The 24,864-nt window shown below is 59.6% G+C and overlaps 1 protein-coding gene across 2 annotated transcripts in view; it reads left to right on the top strand.

The window, feature by feature from the left end:
• Window positions 1–19,676, top strand: part of GALNT9 (polypeptide N-acetylgalactosaminyltransferase 9) — a 118,775-nt gene extending 99,099 nt beyond the window's left edge. Inside the window, exons 7-11 of one of the 2 annotated variants that reach the window (XM_032270893.1) lie at window positions 13,483–13,668; window positions 15,383–15,520; window positions 17,142–17,237; window positions 18,416–18,583; window positions 19,042–19,676. In XM_032270893.1, coding sequence (XP_032126784.1) covers window positions 13,483–13,668; window positions 15,383–15,520; window positions 17,142–17,237; window positions 18,416–18,583; window positions 19,042–19,188 — 735 coding nt within the window. In that variant the 3' untranslated portion in view covers window positions 19,189–19,676. Of the gene's footprint in view, window positions 1–13,482; window positions 13,669–15,382; window positions 15,521–17,141; window positions 17,238–18,415; window positions 18,584–18,859; window positions 18,998–19,041 lie in introns of those variants that run through there. The other variant, XM_032270894.1, reaches the window with a different exon arrangement.
• Window positions 19,677–24,864: the final 5,188 nt, after the last annotated feature.

The following is a 24,864-nucleotide window of genomic DNA, read 5'->3' as shown; positions in this document are numbered from 1 at the left end:
CAGTGTGTGGGGTGTATGTTGTGTATGTGGGTTGGGTTTCGTGGTGAGTGTGTGTGGTGGGGGTGTCTGTGTCTCCCGAGTCGCACTGCAGGAGAAAGGCGACCCCCCAGGTCCTGCAGCACTCTGAGCCGACTGAATGTGGTCACTGTCACCTCCTGCGGTCATGACAGGCACATAGGAAGTGCCTCCGCGGCTTCCTCTTCCTCCGTTGCTAAAGAGCCTGAGTGCTCCGCGCATGGCTGGCTGTGTTCTTCCTTTGCCAGCTTCAGCTCGCTGTGCCCCTCGTGTTCTGGTTCAGGTGAGGCGCTCTTAGCCTTCGGCGGGGAACTGCGTCTCCCTTGTGTGAGGGGCTCTTGGCTCTCGGGGTAGAAACCTTCTGTGACAGAGCATTTTCCCTGTTCATCTGGCTTTATTTTATGATGTTAAGTTTTTGATGCACAGGAATTGGTAAATGCGAACTGTATCTATTTTTTGTGTGGAGATGGGGTTTCACCATGTTGCCCAGGCTGGCCTTGAACTCCTGGCCTCAAGCAGTCCTCCTGCCTCAGCCTCCCCAAGTGCTAGGGTCACAGGCTTGAGCCACTGTGCCCAGCCTGGTGTCTGCGTTTTAATGGTGTGTGCCTTTGCTGTTCTTAGAGAAGCCCATTTGATCATCTGAACGTCTTTCTTTCTGATACTCTTAGGGAATTCTCTTTTCAGATTAAAAGCTTTCATCCATTTGGAGTTGTGTGTTTTTACATGAGCGAGCTGGTGGGTGATCTTGTCACGTTTTAAGATGGTAGACTACTTCTCATGCCATTCACCCCATCTCCATCCTCAGCCACTGACGGGAAGGGCGGCCCTCATCACAGCCTTACCAAATCCGCTGTGCCAGCCTTGAGGTTTCTCGTCTAAGCCATTATTTACAAAATAGCTTCATATCCAGCAATTAAACACGTCCCCATTACTATTTTAGCGCTTTCTTGACTATTCTCTTGCTTTTACTTTCTCCTGTGAACCTTAGAAACCTTTTGCTGAAATTCGATTTTGTGTGTGGGTTGAGTTTACCCAATGTCACCCAGCACCACAGTACCAGGAACGGGCTGTGAGGTGGGCTTCCGGGCCCCCGAGTTCCTCTGACCACAGAGCCCTGATGCTTCTGGATCCCTTCTTGGGTCATTGCATACATTGTCCATCTGGGGCTTTGTGTCTTTTTTTAAGAGACATGGTCTCACTCTGTTGCCCAGGCTGGAGTGCAATGGTGCGATCTCGGCTCACTGCAACCTCCACCTACCTCCTGGGTTCAAGCGATCCTCCTGCCCCAGCCTCCTGAGTAGGACTACAGGCATGCTGCACCACACCTGGCTAATTTTTGTATTTTTAGTAGAAACGGGGTTTCACTGTGCTGGCCAGCCTGTCTCGAACTCCTGGCCTCAGGCGATCCACCTGCCTCAGCCTCCCAAAGTGCTGGGATAACAGGCATGAGTGACCACCTGTGTCTTTTTACAAATCTGGACACTCCTTAGTTTCTCGGTGCATGGCTCCCTGTGGAAATCCTGCTGGAGGTCGGTGGGACTTCGTTGGCCCTCAGGGTTGCCCCTGACGCTTTCCTGTTTCTCATCTCCTTTCCATTCTGTGGGGTGACCTGCGAAATTCCCCTGGTTCTGCATTCCAAGGAACAAGTCCTCTCTTCAGCCACATCCAGAGAGCAATCCAGGCCGCTTGCTTAGCCTTGGCTTTTCAAGTTCATGACTGCATCTTACATGTAGGAGACTCTTCCATGGGTATTCTTCACATTTGGTGGTTCTTTTCATGGTCGTTTAGATTCATAAACTCGTGTTTTTGATGGACACTTTTCCTTCATTCCTTTATGTCTTTGGAAATTCTAACAGCTGTCCGAAGACCTTTTTAATTACTTTTTTGTGTGTTTCTTTGGGTTTAAATTCACTTATTTTGTTGGATTTCTTGGCTGACTCACCTGGAATTGAATTTCCTCAGGTGCTTTGTCATTTTTATTTATTTATTTATTTATTAGAGTCAGGGTCTTGCTGTCATCCTGGCTGGAGCATGCTGCTACCGTCATAGCTCACTGCAGCCTTGAACTCCTGGCCTCAGGTGATCCTCCTGTCTCAGCCTCCTGAATAGCTGGGACTACAGGCGTGGGCCCCAAACCCAGGCAATTTTTTTTTTCAAAGACAGGGTCTCACAGGGTTTCCCAGACTGGTCTCAAACTCCTGGGTTCAAGTGATCCTCCTGCCTCGGCCTCCTAAAGTGCTGGGATTACAGGCGTGAGCCACCGTGCCCGGCTGCCTTGTCATTTTGCCCAGAGCTCATCTTTTCCAGAAGTCGTTCCCTAACTCCGTGAGCACTCGCTCTGGGAAGGACGTTTCGGAGCATCTCCTCCTGGTGCCCCTAACTCAAGACATGGAAGTCGGTGGCAGGTGCCACCCTGAGGGGGTTACCTTCACCTTAGCCAGGCGGGTGCCACCCTAGGGAAGTTTTCCTTCCCCTTACCGAGGCAGGTGTCACACTAGGGAGCTGCCCGGTCCCCTTACCCAGGCAGGTGCCACCCTGAGGAGGTACCCCTTACCCTTACCCAGGCATGTGCCACTCTAGGGAGGTGCCCTTCCCCTTACCCAGGCAGGTGCCACCCTGAGGAGGTACCCCTTACCCTTACCCAGGCAGGTGTCACCCTAGGGAGGTGCCCTTCCCCTTACCCAGCCAGGTGTCACCCTAGGGAGGTGCCCCTTCCCCTTACCCAGGTGTGTGCTGGCCTGAGTGCGTTTGCTGCCTCCTCTCACCATGGGACATTTCTGGCTGCTGCCCCAGGGGTCCATCAGAGCTGGTTTCGGCATCTGCTCCTGCTTGGGGAGCTCGTCCCCACCCTAAGTTTATGCTAGGGTCCTGGCCACATGTCCAGCACCTGTCCTGGCTGACGGTGGGGTGCCAGCGCCTCATGGCTTCTGTGCCACTCTCTGCAGCCAGCTTCTGCTGCTTCTGAGCTATGGAGAATTTCACCTTGCTTTTTAACATTACTTTACACTTTTCAAACTGACCTATCGCTTCTGCATGTCTGAAGCTGCAGGGCAGAGTTCCATGTCTGCGGCGCTGACACATGTCTTCCCACCGTTTCACCTGTCACAGCTGCTGCAGGCCTGGTTCCACAGAAATCACCACCTAAACCGTGGCGTCATCTCTGAGGACAGAAGCACGTCACAGAAAAAGCCACTGGGTGTCATTTTGCTGCCATTTGAGGGACAGGGCTTTGGGGACAGACAACTGTGGAGTGGGTGGGACGGAGTGAGAAGCCTTAGGCGCGTGGCTCTGCTATCCCCAAACCTGCCTCCACAGCATCCCAGGAGCTCAAAAGGCGGCACCCCTCCCCAGAGCGTCTGACTCCCGGTCCCAGGTGGGGTCTGGGAATTTGCGGTCTGGGAGTTCGGCTGACATGGGAGCTGCCGGGCCTGGGACCGCACTTTGAGAACCACTTTTTGGAAGGATGAAGCTGCTTCTCTCCTTCCGTTTGCTGTAGATGTTCCATGTTTGGTGAGGCAGGCAGGAGGGTCTGGCCAGGGTGGGAACGCTGAGGCCGCTGCTCTCATCACCTCCGCGGGTATTTGCAGCCTCCGTCACCCAGGCAGAGATGGTTTCCTGTCCAACGTTGATGAATGGTGCCCACTGCACCCTGGGATATGGGATTTGTCTTTCCAGCGATAAATCCAGGCAGGTCCTGCCCCGAAGATGCATTGCCGCTGCAGAATGAGGCGTGTGTGTGACAAGAGGGTGGCATCGCCCGCAGTCATGTCAGAGGAATTATTTCCTGAAACCGGCCTGGGCTCCAGGGGCAGGGACACGCTGAGCAGGTTGTAAATCTCTAAAAAATCAGGTTCAATGTGAAACCTCTCCAAGTGATGCACACGTTTCCTCCAGAGTGGATATGAAGCCCTGCTTTTTGGTAGAGGGGAAATTCTGTTCTGCCAAAGGGAAGATGCTGACTGGCTGCCTCTTGGGTTTGTACCAGGAGAGACAACCTGGGGTCAGGATGCCTGGGTTTCCGTCCATGTCAGCCTGGACCTCTGGGGCATCCAGTGATTTGCCTGGAGGCCTGGGCTGGGAACACAGCTTTGCACAGTGCCTAGAGTCTGCTTGTTCTATGGACTAATGCAGGTGGGTGGGTGGATGGTGAGAGGATCGGCTTCCGTGGCCGCTTCTCATGTGGTTGTGAGAGGATAGGCTTCTGTGGTTGCTCCTGATGTGGTTGTGACAGGATTGGCTTCGGTGGTTGCTCCTCATGGGGCTGTGAGAGGATCGGCTTCTGTGGCAGCTCCTTGTGTGGTTGTGAGAGGACAGGCTTCCATGGTTGCTCCTCGTGTGGTTGTGACAGGATTGGCTCCTGTGGTTGCTCCTCATGTGGCTGTGATAGGATCGGCTTCCGTGGTTGCTCTCGTTGGTCATTGCTCTTCCGATGGCCGGCCACTGCTCCTCGTCTTCAAGGCCAAACCTCTCCTTTGCAAAACTTCCCGAACCGCCACGGCCCTGTACGTTCGTTAGCCGCTCCTGGCCAAGTGCGCTGTTGATGTCACAAGTTGTCTCCACTGCTTTACGACCCATTTTGAACTGGAATAAGAAAATTGCTCGAATTTGCTTTAGTTTAACATCATTTCTGTAGTCTAAAATAAACATTAAACAGCCAGTAACAAGTCATTGGCAAAAAAATAAAGTGGGAAATGCACATTAAATTGGTGAATAACACGACCACATTTATCTAAGGATGTCTTCCAACATTAAACGGCAAAGTCCAGCAGTGGCAAAACCAGTAATAACTCGGCTGAAACACACAACGAGTTTGTCACCTGCCACACCCGGGACCGCAGTGTCATCTGTGAGGCCCCGGGAGGCTACTGTGGTGAGGCCTGTGAGGTCAGGAGCACCGTGCCTACATCTCTGCTTCGTTTTCAGGGATAAAAGCCGTACATTCTCAGTAGGAAAATTCAAATATTACAGAAAAGCCACATAGGAAATACGCCATTCTGTCCTGTGGTAACCACTGGGACAGCTGCTTCCAGATGTCTGTGATTTTCAAAATTCGTTTCTACAAAAATAGCATATTCTTAAAACACATGGACTTTGGGGACTGGGCCATGCAGCGTCTGGGAGGAGGGGCTCTGGCCTGGGAAGGGGTCACAGACAGAAGTGGGGTCCGGGCACAGGGGGGCGGGGAGGGGGCCTGGGCTGGAGAGGGCCCCCGGGCTCATCCCACCTGCCTGGCATGGCTCCTAGTCAGGGCCAGTTCCCACCTGGTGTCGTTGAGTCTGGGGCAGCTGGGATAAGCTCCAGGCCCAGATTTCGCCTCAGTTTCCCTCATGGTCAGGCAGGGTTGAGGGATGTGAGGGGTGGGAGTTGTGTCCCACGCCCCTGGTGCCCACCAGCCCCTCATGGGGAGGGCATTGCTTGGTGCCCAGGAAGCCAGCAGGGCCCAGGAGCAGTGGGGACGGCCGGGGGTCTTCCACACACATCATTGCAGAAGCCGAGCCACAGAACTAACAGCCTGGAGTCCAAGACAGACACACATCACCCCGAGGCAAGGCTGAGGGCGGTCTCTGTTCCCACGCGGGAAGTCCTGTTCCCGGAATTCCTGTCCCCACGCGGGAAGTCCTGTTCCCACGGAAAGGGCCAGCTGCTTCATGGGGTCACTGCAGAAGGGGCTGTCTGGTCGCTGTGGTGGTGGGAAGAAAATGAAGAGAACCAGAGCTACCGCTGCTTTCTGCGTAAAGCTCACGGCACTGCCCGCAAGGCGGGTCATTCCCGTGAGGCACACGTGTTTCCCGGGGAGATGGAGGCCCAGGCAGAGTTCAAGCCCGGCCACAGGCCCAGGGAGGTCAGCGCCAGGCCTCTGGAGCTCACCCTCACAGTGAGGAAGCCGTTCCGTGCTGCCCTGCTGGTGACGGCTCCAGCCTTGTAGAGACCTGAGAGTCGGGTCTCCTCCGCCTGCCACCACCCTGGACGTCCACCTTCCAGACGTCAGCCAGGACATGCGGAGACCCAGAGATCTGTGGGGGCTGGGGGCAGGTGGGGGTCTCCCCCACTCCCGAGGGTGGGGCCCGTGTCCGTGAGCGCCTCCCCTCCGAGCAGCCACCAGGAGCCCCAACCCCTGCTCTGTATGCCTGCTGCTCCTGTCTGGGTTTGACCAAGTCAGCCTGGGAGCTGCAGGGCGGGGCTTGGCAGGGCTGCCCTGCTCAGTGACGGCTCCATGGCCTGGGCAAAGAGGCAGCTTCAGGCTGAGCACCGTGGCCACCTGCACCAGCCATGTGCCCTCAGGCAGCAGACCAGGCCTCTGCGCCTTGGCCTCACGTCCACCTGAAGACGACAGTGTTGGCCCCCATCTGCCACGGCACAGGGCTGTGGGGGTTCCTCCTCACCCTGCTGCCACCTCCTGGTCCCACTTCATTGGTTAGGGATAAACAACAGAGGCCTTCTTGGTTCCTCAGGCTCGTGCAGATGGAGATTTGTGTCTCAGAATGCGCAGAGCTGAATGCTTCACCAGCGTCTGCAGGGCTGTGGTCTCTAACGGTCCACGCCGTCCTTGTTATATAGGCTCTGGCATGTATGTTTGTTGCCTCATGGTCTCAAGATGGCTGCCATTCCGCCAGACCTCACATCCACATCCCTAACAGAAAGAATGGAAAGAGGCAAAAGGCTCTGCCAGCTGAGTCTCTTCCCTTTTTTAAAAATCAGGGTAGGCCGGGCGCAGTGGCTCACGCCTGTAATCCCAGCACTTTGGGAGGCTGAGGGGGGCGGATCACAAGGTCAAGAGATGGAGACCACCCTGGCCAACATGGTGAAACCCCATCTCCACTAAAAGTATAAAAAATTAGCTGGGCGTGGTGGTGGGTGCCTGTAGTCCCAGCTACTTGGGAGGCTGAGGCAGGAGAATCACTTGAACCCGGGAGGTGGAGGTTGCAGTGAGCCGAGATCGCGCCACTGCACTCCAGCCTGGCCACAGAGCGAGACTCCCCTCCAAGAAAAAAAAAAAATCAGGATAAGCCACAGCTTTGCCAAAAGCCCCATTCTGAGGTCCCTGCTACACCTCAGCCAGGATTCTATCAGCGGCTGCCAGTGGCCAGAGAATCAGGGGCTTGTGGATGCAACAGCCACAACCCTCACCACGCTCTCGGAGACGGTGCCTCCCGCCCACCCTGCCTGGGTGATGGGCCGATGCCTCACAGCCAGAGTCCGCAGGATGCTCTCTGAGCCCGTGTGTCACTGACCGCAGTGCAGCCTGCCCAGGCCAGCTCTGCACAGCCCACGGCCCGGGAGGACTGAGCTCGGGCCTCAAGCACGCCTGCGTCTCACTGCCAGTTAATCCCACTCGCCGCCTGTCTCCGCTCAGAGGCCGGGGCTCAGGAAGCCATCCCCAGTCCCTGGCCAGGCTGCACCTCCTGCCTGAGTCTCAGGCCCCGCTCTGCCCCCAGCTGCGTCCACACACCATCAGTCTGAGCCTCGCCCACCTCCCCTCTAGATGAGTTTCACAAGGGAGGCTGTGGGTCCTCAGCGCCTCCAGGAGAACCCTGCAAGCCCTGTTGCTTTGCTGGACTAGACCCCAAGAACAGATCCAACTTGATGGGACAGCCTCACAGTCAGGCCCTGTGCCAGGCCCACAGGCCGCCAAAGACGTCAGTCCTCAGGGTACAGGGGGACTTTTGACCCGACGCCCACACGCAGCAGGGGTCCCCTCCTGTCTCTCCTCTCGCCATGACATCCCAGCCCAGGGCCTGCAGACGAGGGGCCCCAGGGACCCGCCTGTGGAGGGGTCGGCCGTCTTCCCACCTCTGACCTCTGCAGTTAGTGACAGCCCCTCAGCCTTGGTGTGTCACGTATGTCACCCATGCCACCAAGTCTTCCTTGTGTTACCAGAAAGGGGTCCCCATCCAGACCCCAAGAGAGGGCTCTTGGATCTCATACAAGACAATTCGAGGCGAGTCCACAGAGTAGATGAAAGCAAACGTATTGGAGAAGAAAAGAAGAACGGCTGCTCCGCAGGGAGCTGGCCCCGGGGCTGCTGCTCGGTTGGTTGGGAATAACTTCTGTGGTTACTTCTTGTCATGTGCTAAATCCATGTGAGTGTCCTGGGAAAGGGGGTGGGATTTCCCAGAACTGAGGGTTCCTCTGCCTTTTTAGACCGTGTAGGGTAACTTCCTGATGTGTCCGTGGCATCCGTAGACTGTCGCAGCACTGAGCAGCGAATGCATTATAAGTAGCATGTGGTGAGCTGTGAGGAAGACCCGAGGTCACTCTCATCAGCATCTTGGTTTTGGGGGCTCATGGCCAGCTCCTTTACTGCATCCTGTTTTATCAGCCGGGTCTCTGTGGCCTGTGTTGACATCGCATCTCGTGACTTAGAATGCCCTAGCCATCTGGGAATGCAGCCCAGTAGGTCTCAGCCTCATCTTACCCAGCCCCCGTTCAAGATGGAGTCACTCTGGTTTGAGTGGCTCTGACACTTGGACTTTGCCCTGGCCGTGGGGCCAGACAGGTGACATGGGGTGACCATAGGCATCGTCACCCAAACCAGGGCACCCGGGAGTTACCCGAGGTGCTGTTAATAATTACCCCAAGACACGGGTATTGACTAGGGTTGTCTTGGGCAAATGGGGATGCATGGCTAATCGCTAGCATTAGCTGGTACTGACCAGCTGCTGCATGCAAGGAAGCCACAGGCGTGAGTCTTTGCCTGCTGTGCCTGCTGAAGCAGCCTGTCTCGGTCAGCTTGTGGCTGTGTAACCGTCCGCTCTGAGATGTTGCTGCCTAAGACAACTGTTTCCCTGGCCCGTAACTCTGTGGGTTGGCAGCGTGGCCTGTGTGGAGCAGAGCGGCTCTGCTCTCGGCTGGGCTTGTGCATGCACCACAGTCAGCCGCCAGGTTTGCGGGGTTGGCGGGTTGGGGCAGGAGGAATGGGCTCAGCTGGGTGGCTTTCTGCTCCACACGGTCTCTCGTCCTCGTGGTGGGGGCCAGGTTACAAGACAGAGACCAGGGTGAGCGCAGTCTCCTGAGGCCCTAGCTTGGCCTTGGCACTGGGTGGGTTCTGCCTCATTCTGTTGGTCTAACCAAATCATGTGATGAAGGGCTAGGGTGATAGCATCCATCTCTCAGTGGGAAGAGCCATACAAACAGACGCCAGAGGGTGAGTCCAGCGTAGCCCCAGTTGCTCTCAGCTCATAGTGCCAGCCGGCCTCTGACCTCCTTCACCTGGTCCTCCTCCAGCGTGGCCAGGAAGGAGGGGCCCGGGCCTCCTACCTTGAGAGTTCCCAAGAGATGGGCCGCATGCTCCTGGCTCCTGTGGGAGGACTCTGCTTGGTCTTTTGTCTGGGGGCTGGTCTCTTCTTGCCCACAGTGGAGAATTTATTGGCAAAATATTTATCTGAAATTTACAGGGGGGTGAAACTGTTTCCCTTGAAGGTGTGATTGTGTAGCCTTTCAATTCTGCCTTCTGCATGAGCATCTGTCTCCCAGGGACGCAGCAGGAAGCGGCTCCGCCAGTCAGATGATGTATTGGTCCCTGGCTTCAAACTGTATGAAAAATTACAAGGTCATTATTAACTCTGACACAGGAAGGAGACCTGCCCGGGTGTGGGGACACCACTCGCCCGAGAGTTGTGGTGGGAGGTGGGGGCCGCCCTGTTCTTTCCATTTTCCAAGGGTTGGAAATGGGGATGTTACTGAGGGTGTGGGAGTTCACCCACCGACCTTATCCTGCCTGAGCTAACAGCACTGCTGAAAAGCCAGGTCACCTGAGCCACGGCTCTGTGTGGTTGAGGGCACACCACATACCCCAAAAGCTCAGGGGTCTGCGGCCAAACCCGGAGACCAAACCAGCACAGCCCCCAGCCTTGAGGGCAGCTCAGCTAATGATGGACGCCAGCAGGGCCCCCCAACCCCCACTGCTGGGGGCCTCGCCTCTCGCCATGTCTGAAGAAGGGCATGTGAAGCTTCAGTCCTTCGAGACAGGGTGGGGGACCCAAGGGCCGAGCGACCTGAGGCTGCATTCACCCAAGAAGGGGCTGGGATTCCAGAACCGAGGTCTGCAGGCCCCCGGCACCACCTGCAAGCTCAGCACAGCCGGGGCTGGAACCCGTGGAGCCTGCCTGGGGAGGCTTGCAGATCGCCCGGCAGGCCCAGTAGGTTCCACACGGAGTCTCCCCAGGGGCAGGGTGGCGCAGGTGGCTGCTGGGTCCCCTGCTGTGTTGCCCAGGCTCGCTTGTTATTTTAATGGACAAATAGACCTGTCTCCATCCGTGCGGCGCAGTGTGCTGTGCTCAGGTCAGGTGACCCCACAGCCGTCTCTCCACTTGCCATTTTCTTGTGTGGGGGACGCGATCAGGTCCCTCGGTCCTCCCTCAGCGGCACAGGCACCCGCACCTGCTCCTCCTCTCAGGCCTCGGTTTTGACCCCCTTTTTTTCTTTTTTGAGACAGAGTCTCGCTCTTTCGCCGTGCTGGAGCGCGGTGGCTCGATCTTGGCTCACTGCAACCTCTGCCTCCCGGGTTCAAGCAATTCTTCCACCTCAGCCTGCCATGTAGCTAGGATTACAGGTACCACCATGCCCGGCTAATTTTGTATTTTTAATAGAGATGGGATTTCACCACATTGGCCAGGCTGGTCTTGAACTCCTGGCCTCAAGTGATCCACCTGCCTTGGCCTCCCAAAGTGCTGGGATGACAGGCGTGAGCCAGCATGCCCAGCAGTTTTGTGGCATTGGGGCGTCGACGGCTAGGAGGTAGCGGAGCAAGCAAAGGCCTGGGAAGGGTGTCCGGCATGGGCACCACCTGTGCCAAGGCCTTGAGGGGTGTGCATGGCGGTGCTGGGAAGACCAAGGTGCTGTGAACACGGGAGTGGGCAGGGCAGGCGTCAGGAGCCCTGGGGGACTTTGTGTTCCCTGGGGTGAGGCCACAGGACAGGATGCTGTGTTGAGTGGGGGCACAGAGTCCTGTGGTCTCTGTGCGGGGGGGTAGACAGGAAGGCTGAAGCTGCCCGTGTGGCAGGCACTCCTGAAGACGGGCAGGCGATGGAGGACGAGGCTCCGTCCTGCTGCTGCAGAGCTTCCTCCATTCCAGCCCCTTCCAAAGAAGGGCAGGGCTCTGCAGTGCGACTCTTCCCCCACAAGGCCCCCGCCCCCTCACAAAACCTGGTGGTCTCAGGTTGAGGTGGGAGACACCAGCGGAATGTGGGCAGGCAATGGGTGGGATTCACCAACGAGGCCCCTTCCTGCCACTAATGACAGAAATCCCACCCTCGTCTCAAAGGCAAAAAGGAAGCGCCAGCCCAGGTGGCTGGAAAACCCCAGGCTGGGCCCCCAGCAGCTCCAGGCCAGCTTTTCTCAGACAGGCTGCCCCATTCCAGAGATGACAGAGAAATCCTCCATGCTCCCCAGGGCACTGTCCTCCCACGCGTGAGCCTGACGCAGACGCCCGGTTCACTCGGGAGGCAAAGGCCCCCATAGCCAGGCACAGCAGTGACATGGACTCCACTGTCCAGGGAAGGAGCCAGAGTCCTGTGGGTGACATGGCTGGGACTACAGGGTGGGGGTGTCCTGGGTGGGGCTGAGCAGCGAGGAGGCTCCAGGTGGCCGGGCCGCAGTCAGGGAGACATGTGGGCCACATGCCGTGTAATCATCTCACTAAGGAGGGCGTGGCTCCCTCCTGCCCCGGACTCTGGATCTGTCCTGTGGTGGGTGGCATCAGAGCGGCCATAAATGATTGGCGATGCAGCCTCCCTGGTTCTCCCTCCCGCCTGGGACTTGGCTTCCTGAAGGGAGGGAGGAGCCCCCTGCTCCCTACACGAGGGAGTGGGAGTGGGCCGGGCTGACGGGCAGCACCTGTGAGTGTGGCGCTCTTCGGGAAAACGGGTCTTTGTAGATGTGGTTAAGATGAGATCAGCCTGGACGAGGGTGGGCCAGGGCTCATCTGGGCAGAGGCTCCGCCCCTGGCCTTGGCACCTTCTCAGCACCGCGGAGGGAACGGGCAATGCCAGGGCTGCCCCCACCCTCTCTCAGGTGGAGGGGGGATGCGGGAGATGAGGCAAGTACGTGCTCAGCCTGGGCCTGGCACACTTGTGCACCCCCTGAATGTCCAGTGGGGGAGGCTAGGGGCTGACAAGCTGCACGTGGTGGAGTTTGGGCCACGTGGGTCAGACCCATTTGTTCCTGGTGATTTTGGCCCATGGGTGGCAACAGCATTTATTTTATGGGGCGGATGGGATGGGATAGGGTGGGACAGTGCTGGCTCAGGGCACGGAGCAGGTGATGGGGACATGGATTCAGATGTTGGGCTCCTATAAGGAACTGGCTCACCAGTACAGAGGCTGAGAATACTGAGACTGGCCAGTGGCTGGCAGGGGCAAGGAGAGTTGGTGAGGAGCGCCAGTGTGAGCCTAAGCCTGAAGGCAGGAGCGGACCCGTCCCAGCCCGAATCGGGCAGAGGGCCTGAAGGCAGGAGCGGACCCATCCCAGCCCGAATCAGGCAGAGGGCATGGACACTCCCTTCCTCGGCCTTTCTATCCCACTCAGGCCCGCAGGGCATGGATTTACACGCTTGGCTGCATGTAAATGCCCGGCCCCATACCCTGCCACGCTGACACAAAATGAACCCTCACAGACAGGACAGTGCGGGGGACAGGCTGGCGTAGACGGATGGCGTTTAAAAGCAGGTATAGGAAGGCTCAAAGGAAGTGTGCGTCGGATACACGGTGGGCCGGGCTTGGCGCTCAGCCTGTAACCCTGGCACTTTGGGAGGCCGAGGCAAGCGGATCACAGGGTCAGGAGTTTGGGACCAGTATGGCCAACATGGGGAAACCCCGTCTTTATAAAAATAATTAGCCAGGCATGGTGGCACACCTGTAATCCCAGCTACTTGGGAGGCTGAGGCAGGAGAATTGTGTGAGCCCGGGGTGGGGGGGGCGGAGGCCGCAGTGAGTCTACTGCACTGCAGCCTGGGCGACAGAGCGAGACTCCGTCTCACAAACACTTCTACTGTGTGGGGGGTGCAGAAGGCCAGGAGCGTTGTGGGGTGTATTTGCTGGGGCGGCTGCTTGGGTTTTGTTCACACCCAGGTTGTGTGTGTTCTGGGGTGCGTGGCGTGACGTCTGCACAGCAAGTGGCTGTTTTTAAACGAGATTGCTGGTGTGTGCGGGTGCGGTGGGGGGTGTCCCTGCACAGAACAAGCAAGCACGGGGGTGGGAACCACAGGAAGGAATCTGGTGAGCGTTGGGGCCGGCAGAATAACCCCCCCACACACGACCATCGGGTAACGCACAAGAGAAACCGCACTCGGTAAGAGGTCCCCGAGAGAGCAGCCTGCGCCCGCCACAGCCCAGGCCCGCGCCGTGTCTGTGGGTGGCGTCCCCTGAAAACAGCCCCCAGGAAGCAAAGCCCTGGGACCCACCAGCGGTGCACGTACCTCAGGAACACCTGGGAATGGAGGGCCCCCCTCAGCCGGCGCCGTCTCCGCAGGTGTGGCAGTGTGGCGGCAGCATGGAGGTCCTGCCCTGCTCGCGCGTGGCCCACATCGAGCGCACCAGGAAGCCCTACAACAATGACATCGACTACTACGCCAAGCGCAACGCCCTGCGTGCGGCCGAGGTGTGGATGGACGACTTCAAGTCCCACGTGTACATGGCCTGGAACATCCCCATGACGGTGAGGCCCTCCCTGCAGCTGGGAACGGGCCCAGAGCAGCTGCCCGTAGTTAACGCCAGGGAGGGGCGGCCCCTCCACTCCCCCGGGCCCGGGCGGCCTCAGATCGGCTTCCTGCCCTGTGGCTGAACGGCTCCCACACCGCAGCTTCCCGCCCTCGGGCCATGTTTTCAGGTCACCGCGCTGGCTCTCAGGGCCCAGTCAGGGCCGTGGTGTGAATGGGCCGTCCTGGGGCCCCTTCCCTCATGGATGGACGTTTTGGTGTTTTCCTGTTGGCTTTTGGCCTATGAATGTCTGACTTACTTCAAGTTGGGGACAGCTGTTTGTTTTCTAATTTGTAGTTAACTAATTTCCCATAAAGAGCCTGAATCCTGCCTTTTCTCGAAGTCTTAGGACACCCAGTACCCCAGCCACCACAACCCTAAGAAGGGCAGAGGCTGAGATGGGGGCCGAGGTCCCTCCGCCCATCCTCCCGTGCCCCAGTGGCTCTGGGAACCCCCTTCCTGGCCACTGCAGGCATTGGGTCCCCGAGATCGGAAGGACTCATTTTCTGCATCAACCCCAGTAAGAGCCAGATCATGCGTCACGGCGCAGTGCGCACACACCTTATGTGTACGTCTATCCACATACAGCACTTTGCACACACAGCAACCCCTCATTCACAGTACACGATTAAAAAATTCCCACAGCAGCCTCAAGCTGGTTCACCAGCCCCCACTAGAGTGCGCCCCAGCGTGGGGGCAACACTGCCTGGAGGACCCCAGGCTTGACCACTCACCAGGCAAATCCAACAGCCCGCCCCCGGGTCAGCTCCCAGGGCAGGCAGCACAGGGGGGCCGCGGACACGTGCGCTCGTGTCTGAGATGAGAAGAGGGTGCCTGGTGCTCCTGCGGCCTTGTTTCCATGAACTGATGCAGAAAATGTGCAAGGCGGTGATGTCCCCAAGTGTGTGGGCAACTGAATGAGGTCTCCGGCTCCAGGCCCCCAGGCAGAGAGGCCGGCAAACACCTGTCACCTCCCTGCATCCAATGGCCTGGTGTGAGTCCCTCGACTTGTTAAAGCTGCATAACAAAGCAACAGTGAGTTTCTGGCCTGACAGTCCCCACTTTACCCACGAGAAACTGAGGCACGGAGAGGGTAAGGGACTGTCCCAGGGCCGTGCGCCAGGAGGTCACAGGATTCAGGCCCAGGCCCAGTCGTCTGCCTCCCGCCAAGGCCCGAGACAGGGGCCTGGAGGGTTCCTGGGCGGGAGGCAAGTGCTCCTCAAACCTGGCGCCTGTCAGAGTACCAGCCCTGCAGCCCCCCAGGCCCCACGATCCCAGGAAGAGACCGATGCCGCACACGGCTGTGGTTTCTCACGGCAGATGACACAGGCTAAAGTCAGCAGAGGGAAGGGACGCCCAGGCGGGTGTCCTGGGTCCTCACCGGGCTGGTCTCCTGGACATGGCTGACCTCGGTCTCTACCCCCCAGAGGTAAGGCTGACGCTGTGCGGCCAAGGCCAGGGGAGCAGGGCCATCTTCTCAGGCAGGAAGCTCCTGGGCCCAGGCCAGCCGTGGATGCTCGGGGCAGGGACACGCAGGCTGCGCACAACAGGGCCCTTCCTGTCGGGAGCCGCGCCTCGAACCTCTGTGGATATCGGGAGGCCCGGAGCCCCCCCCACCTCCTCATGGGGATGGTGACACTCATGTGCCTTCCCGCCTCCTTCTGGCCTTGCAGAACCCAGGGGTGGACTTTGGGGACGTGTCCGAGAGGCTGGCCCTGCGCCAGAAGCTGAAGTGTCGCAGCTTCAAGTGGTACCTGGAGAACGTGTACCCGGAGATGAGGACCTACAACAACACGCTCACGTACGGAGAGGTAGCGCCTCCACCCGGAGGGCCCCGCGCCGCCCGCAGGCTTCCCCAACTCCCGCACACGGTGCATTCACAGTGACGCGGGTTCACGTGAACACACGTGCCCGCGTGCAGACTACACGTGGATACAGACGTGGACGTACCTAGAGGCAGGCACATGTACAGGCCCACCCGTGCATACACATGTTCACATGCAAGTACATTCACACACATGCCCGAGTGCACAATGCAGGTGTATACGCACTGAACAGAGAAGGTACGTGGTGCTCCTGCGGCCTTGTGTCCATGAACTGATTCAGAACCAAACCCATGCAGACGTGCTCTAATGCATGTACCAGTGCATACGGACACAAGAGTACACACTTGCACAGTTTTGCTCTTGTGTACACAGCTCCTCACACAATCGAACAAACGCCAAAGGGGCCTGCCTGTGCAGACAGACAAGTACTTGTTATCAAGGCGAGGTGACATGAGCGTGCGCGTACACAGGTGCACACATCTGTGCGTCCACATGGGCAGAGCCCCGTTCGGCAGGTTCCCACACACTCATACAGGTACATCAGCGACACGGAGACGCACCTGTCTTCACCGGCCCCCACAGGCCCGGCCACACACACGGCGGTCTGTAAAACCAGCGAGAAGGCACTGCTCCTCTGCCCTCCCCTGGTCTGTGCAGTGGGACCGGAGCCGGAAGAGCATCCCAGCCCCGAGCTAGCACTCAGATGGGGTGAGGAGAAGGGGTGCCTGGGCTGGACATTTCTCGCGGAGCCTCCCCTCCCTGAAGCTCCTGGTCCACCCTGTGCTGATGCCAGGCCTGTGGGCAGAGGTTTCCTGGGCAGCGTGGAGAGTGGATGGGTGCACGTGGTGCGGGGTGCCCCCTGTGCTTCTGCTCCGCCTGCTGCACCCTCAGTCAAGCTCGGGCCCACCCACCCGTAACAGCCAGACTCTGCTGGGCTTTCTCAGCTGTCCCAGTCCAAACCTGTGTGACCTCCAGCGGTAGCCATGCTGGATGGGTTAGCTCCTGCTGCAGAACCAGCACCCTGGAAATGATGAGCATTGGCCCCAGTGCTCACGAGCCAGGGTCACCCCCACCGTGCTGACATCAGATGGGGCTGAAGGCTGGAGGTTGGCTGGCTGATGACAACTCATCCCCTAGCAGGCTGGCCCAGGCTTGTTCTCAGAGTGGTGAGTAGTCTCTGCCCACTCAGCGGGACTGCAAGGTTGCAGGGAGCAAGGCAGGGAAAGCCCCTCCACAGCCAAGGCCTCGGTCCCCTCTGTCTGAGCGAGGCGTGTGCTGCTGACTGCAAGGTTGCAGGGAGCAAGGCAGGGAAAGCCCCTCCACAGCCAAGGCCTCAGTCCCCTCTGTCTGAGCGAGGCGTATGCTGCTGACTTCAAGCGTCCCTGTCGAGGGATGGTCAGGTCACGATCTGTGCATGGCAGACACGTTGTGTCTCCGTCAGTGACAAATGCAGTCCCCACCCCTTCCCCAGAGGTCCAGCAGTCCCTTCCCCTCCTGCTCCCGGGAGCCCCTCCCTCGGCGCTGGCTGCAGAGCTGGGTGGGGGAAGCTCCCTGGGGCCTCACCCGCGGGTGACTCTGGCCTTTCTCCTGTGGCTTCTGGTTGCAGGTGAGAAACAGCAAAGCCAGCGGCTACTGCTTGGACCAGGGAGCGGAGGATGATGACCGAGCGATCCTCTACCCCTGCCACGGGATGTCCTCCCAGGTAAGAGTGGCAGCCGCCGCCTGTGGAGCTCCCAAGGGAGGCACCCCAGGCCACCCGCACCCCACACCCAGGGCAGGTGGGAGGTGGGTCCCAGGGACAGAGGCGCAGGGCCTGCCTGGTGGGGCTGCATTCTGGGACTTGGAGCAGCCTGAGGGCCCCTCTAGAAGAGGCCTCCCACCCCACCCCACCCCACCTGGAAGGCAGCAGAACGTGGTAAAGCCTGGGCCAGGAGGGCGGCTCACGCCTATAATCCCAGCACGTTGGGAGGCCGAGGTGGGCGGATCACTTAAGCCCAGGAGTCAAGAGCAGCCTGGGCAGCATGGCAAACCCCGTCTCTACAAAAAAATACAAAAACCAGCCTGGTGTGGTGGTGCAGGCCTATGATCCCAGCTACGTCGGAGGCAGAGATTGAGCTGAGTTCATGGCACTGCACACCAGCCAGGTCAACAGAGCGAGACCCTGTCTCAAAAACAAAAAGGAACTAGACCTTTGGGGTCAGAGGGGCCTTGGTCACATCCTCCCCCATCAGTCCAGAGGGGGACGGCAGCGTTTACTGCTCGGGGCTGTCCTGTGGTTACACAGAAGATGCGGGAAGCACTTGCCCCGCGTGGATCAATACAGAAACACTGCTGCCACAACAGCAGGCCACCAGCCACTGAGCCACCCCACCGGGCTGGCTCCCCCGCAGCGAGGGCCAGCCCCACTCAGTGGAATCGCAGTGGTCAGGGGCCGGGTGTCCTGAAGGTCAGGGCAGATCTGACCACGACCCCCACAGAGAGCTGGGCATTTCTAACCCCATGGGAACGCGTGTTCTGCTCACACACAGCGCTGCTTTTTAGTGGGCACTGGATGTGACCAAAATTAAACCCGACTCCTGTCCTCCCTGAAATGAGCGGGTCCCCGTGCTCTGAGTCCGAGCCATCTTCATGACGTCTGTCCCGGCAGAAACCCAGCAACCGGCGCAAACCGACATCCGGGCCTGCAGGGCGCCCGGCACCACCCAGCCCACACCCACGTGGACCCTGCCTGGCCAGCCTCTTCCACCCCCAACAGTGTCCCCAGGGTGGGAGGCCCCAAGGCAGCCACTCACCGCCATTTGTAGGCGGCCGAAGGCTGCTGGCTGGGGAGGGCCTGGGCTGGACGCTGCTCACGCGAAGCCCCGGTGGTCCTGTCCCCAGCTGGTGCGGTACAGCGCTGACGGCCTGCTGCAGCTGGGGCCTCTGGGCTCCACGGCCTTCCTGCCCGACTCCAAGTGTCTGGTGGATGACGGCAGGGGCCGCACGCCCACCCTGAAGAAGTGTGAGGACGTGGCGCGGCCAGCACAGCGGCTGTGGGACTTCACCCAGGTCAGCCGTTGGGGAAGGGGGCCCCAGGGTGGGGCAGGGCCGCCGGGACCCCCAGACACCTCCTCCACTAGCGCCAGCCCGTGGTGGGGAGGCAGAGTGCAGCAGTGGGTGGCAGGGGACAAGGCCTCGATGCTCGTCAGGAGGGCAGAGGACTGTCCAGGGCTGGACCGTCTGAGCAGAGCCCTGCAGCCGCCTCTTCCAGCCTCAGGTGCCCGGGGCAGAAGGGGACTTCGGCAGGGGTGAGGTACGATTCCAGCCTGGACTGCTGGCCCGCAGGACAGGCGGGAAATCCTCGAAGCTCCGTGGAGTCAGCCCCGTCCTGGCCCCTGGGTGCTGCTGGAACGCTGGGTTTCCATTCAAGCTGCCCAAGAATGAGCCTGAGGGCTGAGCATGCAAAGCACCTCCCGGAGGACGTCGCCGGGTTGCGCCTGGCTGACTTGCTGCGCCTGTCTCCACAGAGCGGCCCCATTGTGAGCCGGGCCACGGGCCGCTGCCTGGAGGTGGAGATGTCCAAAGACGCCAACTTTGGGCTCCGGCTGGTGGTGCAGAGGTGCTCGGGGCAGAAGTGGATGATCAGAAACTGGATCAAACACACACGGCACTGACCCCACCTCTGCCTGGACCTGCACAGGCCTCGGGAAGGCGCTGGGCTGAGCCCAGCACACATGGCAGGGCTCCAGGTGTGGCCAGGACACGGAGGCTGAGTGTCAGCCCCTCCTCGGACAGGCAGCTCTACCCAAGGGAGGGCGTCTGGGACAGCGACACCAGCTCAAACATGTGCCTTCTCCACGGCATCTCCTGTCCTGGGACGGCCACCGCCTCTGCATGTGACACGGCCCCCTAGGGAGGCCAAGCCCCGGACCCCACACAAGGCTGCCCAGGCGCTTCCATCCACAGGGTTCCCATGCTCCGGGCGGCCACTCGGCCCTCCCTCTGAGACCTAAGCCACACATCACAACACAGCTCCTCGCAATCGGTAAGGGGCACTGGGGGACAAGGACAGTGACAGCAGTTCCATAGACAAACCCCAGGCCGGGTCTGGGAGGCTGGTGCGACTGCTTCAGAGACCAAATAAAGAGCGGATCAGACAGCAGCGCTGTGTGTGTCTTCCTGGGAGCCGAGCGGGCAGCCGCGGCTGGGGCCCAGTCCCACCTATCTCTCTGCCACGGCCCCTCACCCATTTTTATAAATAAAGTTTTATTGGCACCCAGCCACGCCCATTGCTTACTATTGTCTGTGGCCACCACTTCTGGGCTTTCGGCACAGAGTCAAGCGGTGGCCACGTGGCTCACAAAGCCACAAACATGGACTCTGGCCGATTAGGAAATCATTTGCCGATGTCTGTGCTGGGATGTGGCCTGGCAGGCCGTGGCACCAGGTGTGGCGGAACAGGGTGAGGGCAGTGGCCGGGTGCTACTCACATCCCTCATCACTGTCAAGCACCTCCCCCGGCTGCAAAGGAAGCTGGGAAATGTCTCATGGGGCAGCCGTGTGTCCCGCTAAAATCCAGGGTTTGACATTAAGAGGGAGGAGAGTAGAAGCGACATTGGTGAAAATCAGCCCCTTTGCTGTGGGCAGGAAGTTACACTTCTCCAGAAATTCACAGGCACACGGTGTCCTCGTGGCCCCTGCCCCATGACAGAGGGGCCGTCCCCACTCTGTTCTCAGTCACCGACACTCACAGCTACTGCGAGAGCTGCGGGCTGGTCCTGGAGCCAGAGGGGCCGTGGCTGGTCCCGTGCACAGATCCCCGCAGGGGCCAAGTCACCATCTCCGGGGGAGATCACAGTGCAGCCGCGCACTCCTCCCTCCACCTGGAGGTGGGTGGCTCCTGCTGTCCAGACGGCGCGGGACCCAAGAGCCCATGTGGCTCCTCTAGCAGACGCAACGCCAGGGTCCAAATACCCAGCCAAGCAGCTGTGCCCTCAGGGCGGTCTGCTGCCCCACCTTGCAGTCCTGGGCAGAAACTGTGGGCCCCATTGGTGACTTCCAAGTTTCTCAGGGAGTGACCTGAGAGCAGCCAGTGGGATTTCTAGATGGCAGGGCTGCTGGGGGTGCCTGAGGACCTCACCCTTCCTCGCCCGGGAGCAGCCCCACAGCCCACCCTCCGGGAATGCCAGCCATCCAGCGCTGTCTCCAGATGAGCAGCCACAGGCCCGCATCCCAGCGGCGTCTCTTTCTGGGAGAGGACTCGTTACCCGGTGGTGCCTCGGCCTCGGGCCCATGAGAGAAACCTTCCCCAAGGTCAGCGCTGCTCTGTGCTCTCAGCCCTGGCACCAAAGAAGCAGGTGCCACCATTCACAACACAGACACGGAGCCACCCCAGCTGCCACCCATGGTGGACCAGGTGAAGAACACCTGTGCAGACACCATGAGCTCCACACAGCCAGAAAAACGGAGATCACATCCCCTGCAGCGACAGAAGCAGCTGGAGGCCGTCAGCCTGAGAACAGGAGCAGAAAACCAAAACCACACGTCTCACTGTACGTGGGAGCTGAACACTGCGTGCACACGACACAGAGGAACGGCAGACACCGGGGATTCCCAGGGGCAGAGGGAGAAGGACGAGGGCAGGAAAGCCTGTCAGGAGCCACACTCAGTCCCTCAGTGACGGGGCTGTCAGAAGCCAGAACCTCAGCATCACGCTACATACACACACGACAAGCCCACACGTGTATCCCTGGACCTAAAATTTTATTTAAATGGGCTGGGTGCAGTGGCTCACACCTGTAATCCCAGCACTTTGGGAGGCTGAGGCAGGCAGATCACCTGAGGTCAGGAGTTCAAGATCAGTCTGGCCAACATGGTGAAACCCCATCTCTACTAAAAGTACAAACATTACGCAGGCGTGGGGATGCGTGCCTGTAGTCCCAGCTGCTCGGGAGGCTGAGGCAGGAGAATCGCTTGAACCTGGGAATTGGAGGTTACAGTGAGCCAAGATGGTGCCACTGCACTCCAGCCTGGGTGACAGAGAGAGGCTCCATCTCAAAGGAAAAAAAAATGGGTATGTGTAGAATTTGGCAAGTCCAGGCTCCCAGTCTCCAGGGAGTGGGGACACTGAGCTGCTGTCACCGTCACTGGTCAGAGTTCAGCCTGCTGGGAACACATCACTGCCTGCTAGCCCAGGGGAGAGGCCACGGGGCTGTGCTTCACCGCTCTTTCCAAAGCCCAGGGGCGTGCTCCTTCCCCAGCACCCCACCCACTGGGTGCCTGCCCACCGCAGGGCCCCTCTGCTCAGCCTGTTCCCGGGACCTCCAGGCTCTTGCTTCCTGTTCCTGTAAGAAGTCCCGAGGGGTCCCAGTTTCTCTGTTCTCCGCAGAGAATTCTCCCAGCCCACGTCTCCGCCCTCTGTCTAGTCCAGACCTGGCCAAAATTTTAAGATCATGGAGGCAAAACACAGGCATTGAGTGAGGCCCCAAAAGTCAGCCGCTGCCAGGGACCGGCCCACAGGCTCACACACGTCCAGAAGGTTCCCAGACGAAGTCAGGATGCTTAGCGTCCCTTACCTTGCAAAGCGCAGCGCCTGCCGTTTAGAGCAGGAGGAGGGCGGGGCGAGCTCAGCTGCTGCCTGCCCAGCTCATTAGGCAAACGGACAGGCAGGTCGAGGCTGGCAGCTTCAGAGCCCACACAGGAGCGCACAGAAAACCAGGCGCCTAGAAAACTTCTCCCAAAACCTCAGTAGAACTCCCACCCTCCTGCTGAGGGAAGCCTGGGCCTGATCCAGCCCCTCCTCCCTGGCACCAGGAGGAGTCCCGGGGGGGGCCTGGGAGGACGGTCCCCGCAGCGCGGTGGAGGTGAGGTGCTGTCCACACTGACAGAGACTCCCCGGGCATTACTGCCACGTGGCACTCTGCTTCACAAATTACGCCCCTGGGGCTTCCTTATTTCCTAACGACCCCCTCTGCCTATGCCTGCCTCCTAAGTGGCCACGCACCTCTGAGACCTGCCCCTGTTCTGCAGAAAGTGCCCACGGAGGCTAGAGATCATTTAATCCCAAGAGCTCACGGGTGGGGCAGAGCGGGAGACGCCCCAACACCCACTGCCATGGCATCTGCTGCCACACAGCGTCGCTGCTGAAGACGGTCCCTGCGCGGCTTCGTGGCCAGTGCTTGCCCTGGCCAACACCCACCATGGCCACCAGGACGTCCGTGCTGGCCTAGATTCCCACCTGCCTCACAGGGGTGCCCCACATGGGGACCAGGCATGCCTGCTTGCCTCAGTCACAGAGACATGCTGACGGAGACGGGATGCTTGTCCCTCCGCTGTTCAGGCTGAAATCTGACCTGACGTGGAGGTGGGGCTACCACAGGCGTCTGGGTCCCTCTTGAACAGCTCGGCCCTGCCCTCACGGTAACTACTAACTTTCATCCAGTAGTTTCTGAGGAAGCTGTTTGTTAAAAGCGTCCGGCACCGCCCTTCCTGCCTGGCTTCTTCCTCCTCCACCCCCAGCTGCCCCCACCGCTCCTTAGAGCTGAGCCCACCTAGAAGCTGAAGTAAGAGCTCACAGGGGACGCAGCCACTATGCCGAGGATGGAGGGAAGGAACAGCTCAGAGACGGGTCCGGGAGCAAACGGGGAGACTGAGGCAGAGACGACCTTCCCAGCGTCAATGCACAGGACATAGGGGCTGAGAATCCCCCTTCCTTCCCGGAGCCAGGGCCGGGGCTGGGAGCTGGGGCCTCACTGAGCCGCACCCTGATGAAATCAGACACTGCCTGCAGCACCAGGGCTGTCCTGGAGCCTCTGCCCCCACCCCCCGCCCCGTGCCACCTGCAGGGGCCAGCCCTTTAGCTTTCACGAACGTTGTGAGCCAGCTGTTTACTAAGCCATTGTTCAGATTCAACAGCATGAAACCACGCTGAAATAAACTACATTAGGCCGGAAGTGGGGGCTCACACCTGTAATCCCAGCACTTTGTGAGGCCAAGGCAGGAGAAGCACCTGAGGTTGGGAGTTCGAGACCAGCCTGGCCAACACGGCAAAACACTGTCTCTATAAGAAATACAAAAACTAGCCAGGTGTGCACCTGTAGTCCCAGCTACTCAGGAGGCTGAGGCAGGAGAATCGCTTGAACCCGGGAGGCGGAGGTTGCAGTGAGCCGAGATTGCACCACTGCACTCCAGCCTGGGTGACAGAGCAAGATCCTGTCTCAAAAATAAATAAATAAATAAACAAACTATATTATAAGGAAAGATAACCCAGAACACATCCGTCGTAATGACAACAGGATTTTACTGTCTGTGCTCCAAGGCTGTCTGCGTCTGTTGTGCAGCCCCCCCACGCCCAGCCAGGGTCAGAGCCGAGGCTGCACCGGGACCTGGGGGGCGGGGGGGGGGGGGGGGCGGGGGGGGCACCGGGACCTGGAGGGCTGGGTGAGGGGGGGCCACCGGCGCCCAACGTCCTGGGAATCTAAAACTGCATCAAAGTAAAACGGTTTCTGTAAGAGACAACCCTGGCTTCAGCCGCGCAGCGCAGATAAGGGCCGCTCAGGGCCAGGGGCCGGGAGAGGCGCAGGGGAGGACGGGGCCTTTGCCACGCCGCCGGTGGTGGAGACAGGGCGGGAACTTCCGTCACCACCCGTGGAACTGCACGCAGGAGATAGGTGCCTCCCGTCGCGAGGAACCTGCGTGCAGTGGTTTAAAAGGGGAAAGGGGCCGCTCCAGGCGGGCCCCTCCTCTGCACCGTCTCTCCTCAGCCCTCGGCCATCTGCACCTCCGGGCTCCCACCTCGAAGGACAGGCCCCGCCCTGACGCCCTCACGAAGAAGCCGAGCCGGACAGGCACCCCGCAGCCCCCACGCGGATCTCAGCTCCCACTCGCAGACACCACACCTCGCCCCTCACACGACACCAGGCAGTTCCCTGCAAGCCCCACCAGGACAGCGCCCACTGCACACGCCACAGCCAAGCCAGACAGCTGTGTCTACACCGGACACATCACAGCACAGACACCACACACAGGCCCAGGGAGCCACGTCCACACCGCAGGCACCACAGACAGGCCCAGGGAGCTGCGTCCACACTACAGTATCAACCCTACCCCACACGCCTTCCTACAGGCCCAGCAGAGGGGGGAAAAGCACCCTCCCGAGGGTGGAAGAGTCATGGCCAGCAGACAGACAGATAGCAGATGGACACACAGAAGAACAGGCAGGCCAGGACCTGGCCCCGTGTGTCCCTCACAGTCCGGGTGACAGAGTCCACGGAGTATAGACAGACCCGAGGGCACAGCCCCTCACCAGGCAGCGCCAGATGCCTCCCCCCAGCAGGGATGATCCCACCCAC

Source organism: Sapajus apella, unplaced genomic scaffold, assembly GCF_009761245.1.
Source record: "Sapajus apella isolate SASKATOON/1434 unplaced genomic scaffold, GSC_monkey_1.0 scaffold218, whole genome shotgun sequence".
Classification (NCBI taxonomy): Eukaryota; Metazoa; Chordata; class Mammalia; order Primates; family Cebidae; genus Sapajus; species Sapajus apella.
This window is presented reverse-complemented; position numbering and strand designations above follow the sequence as displayed.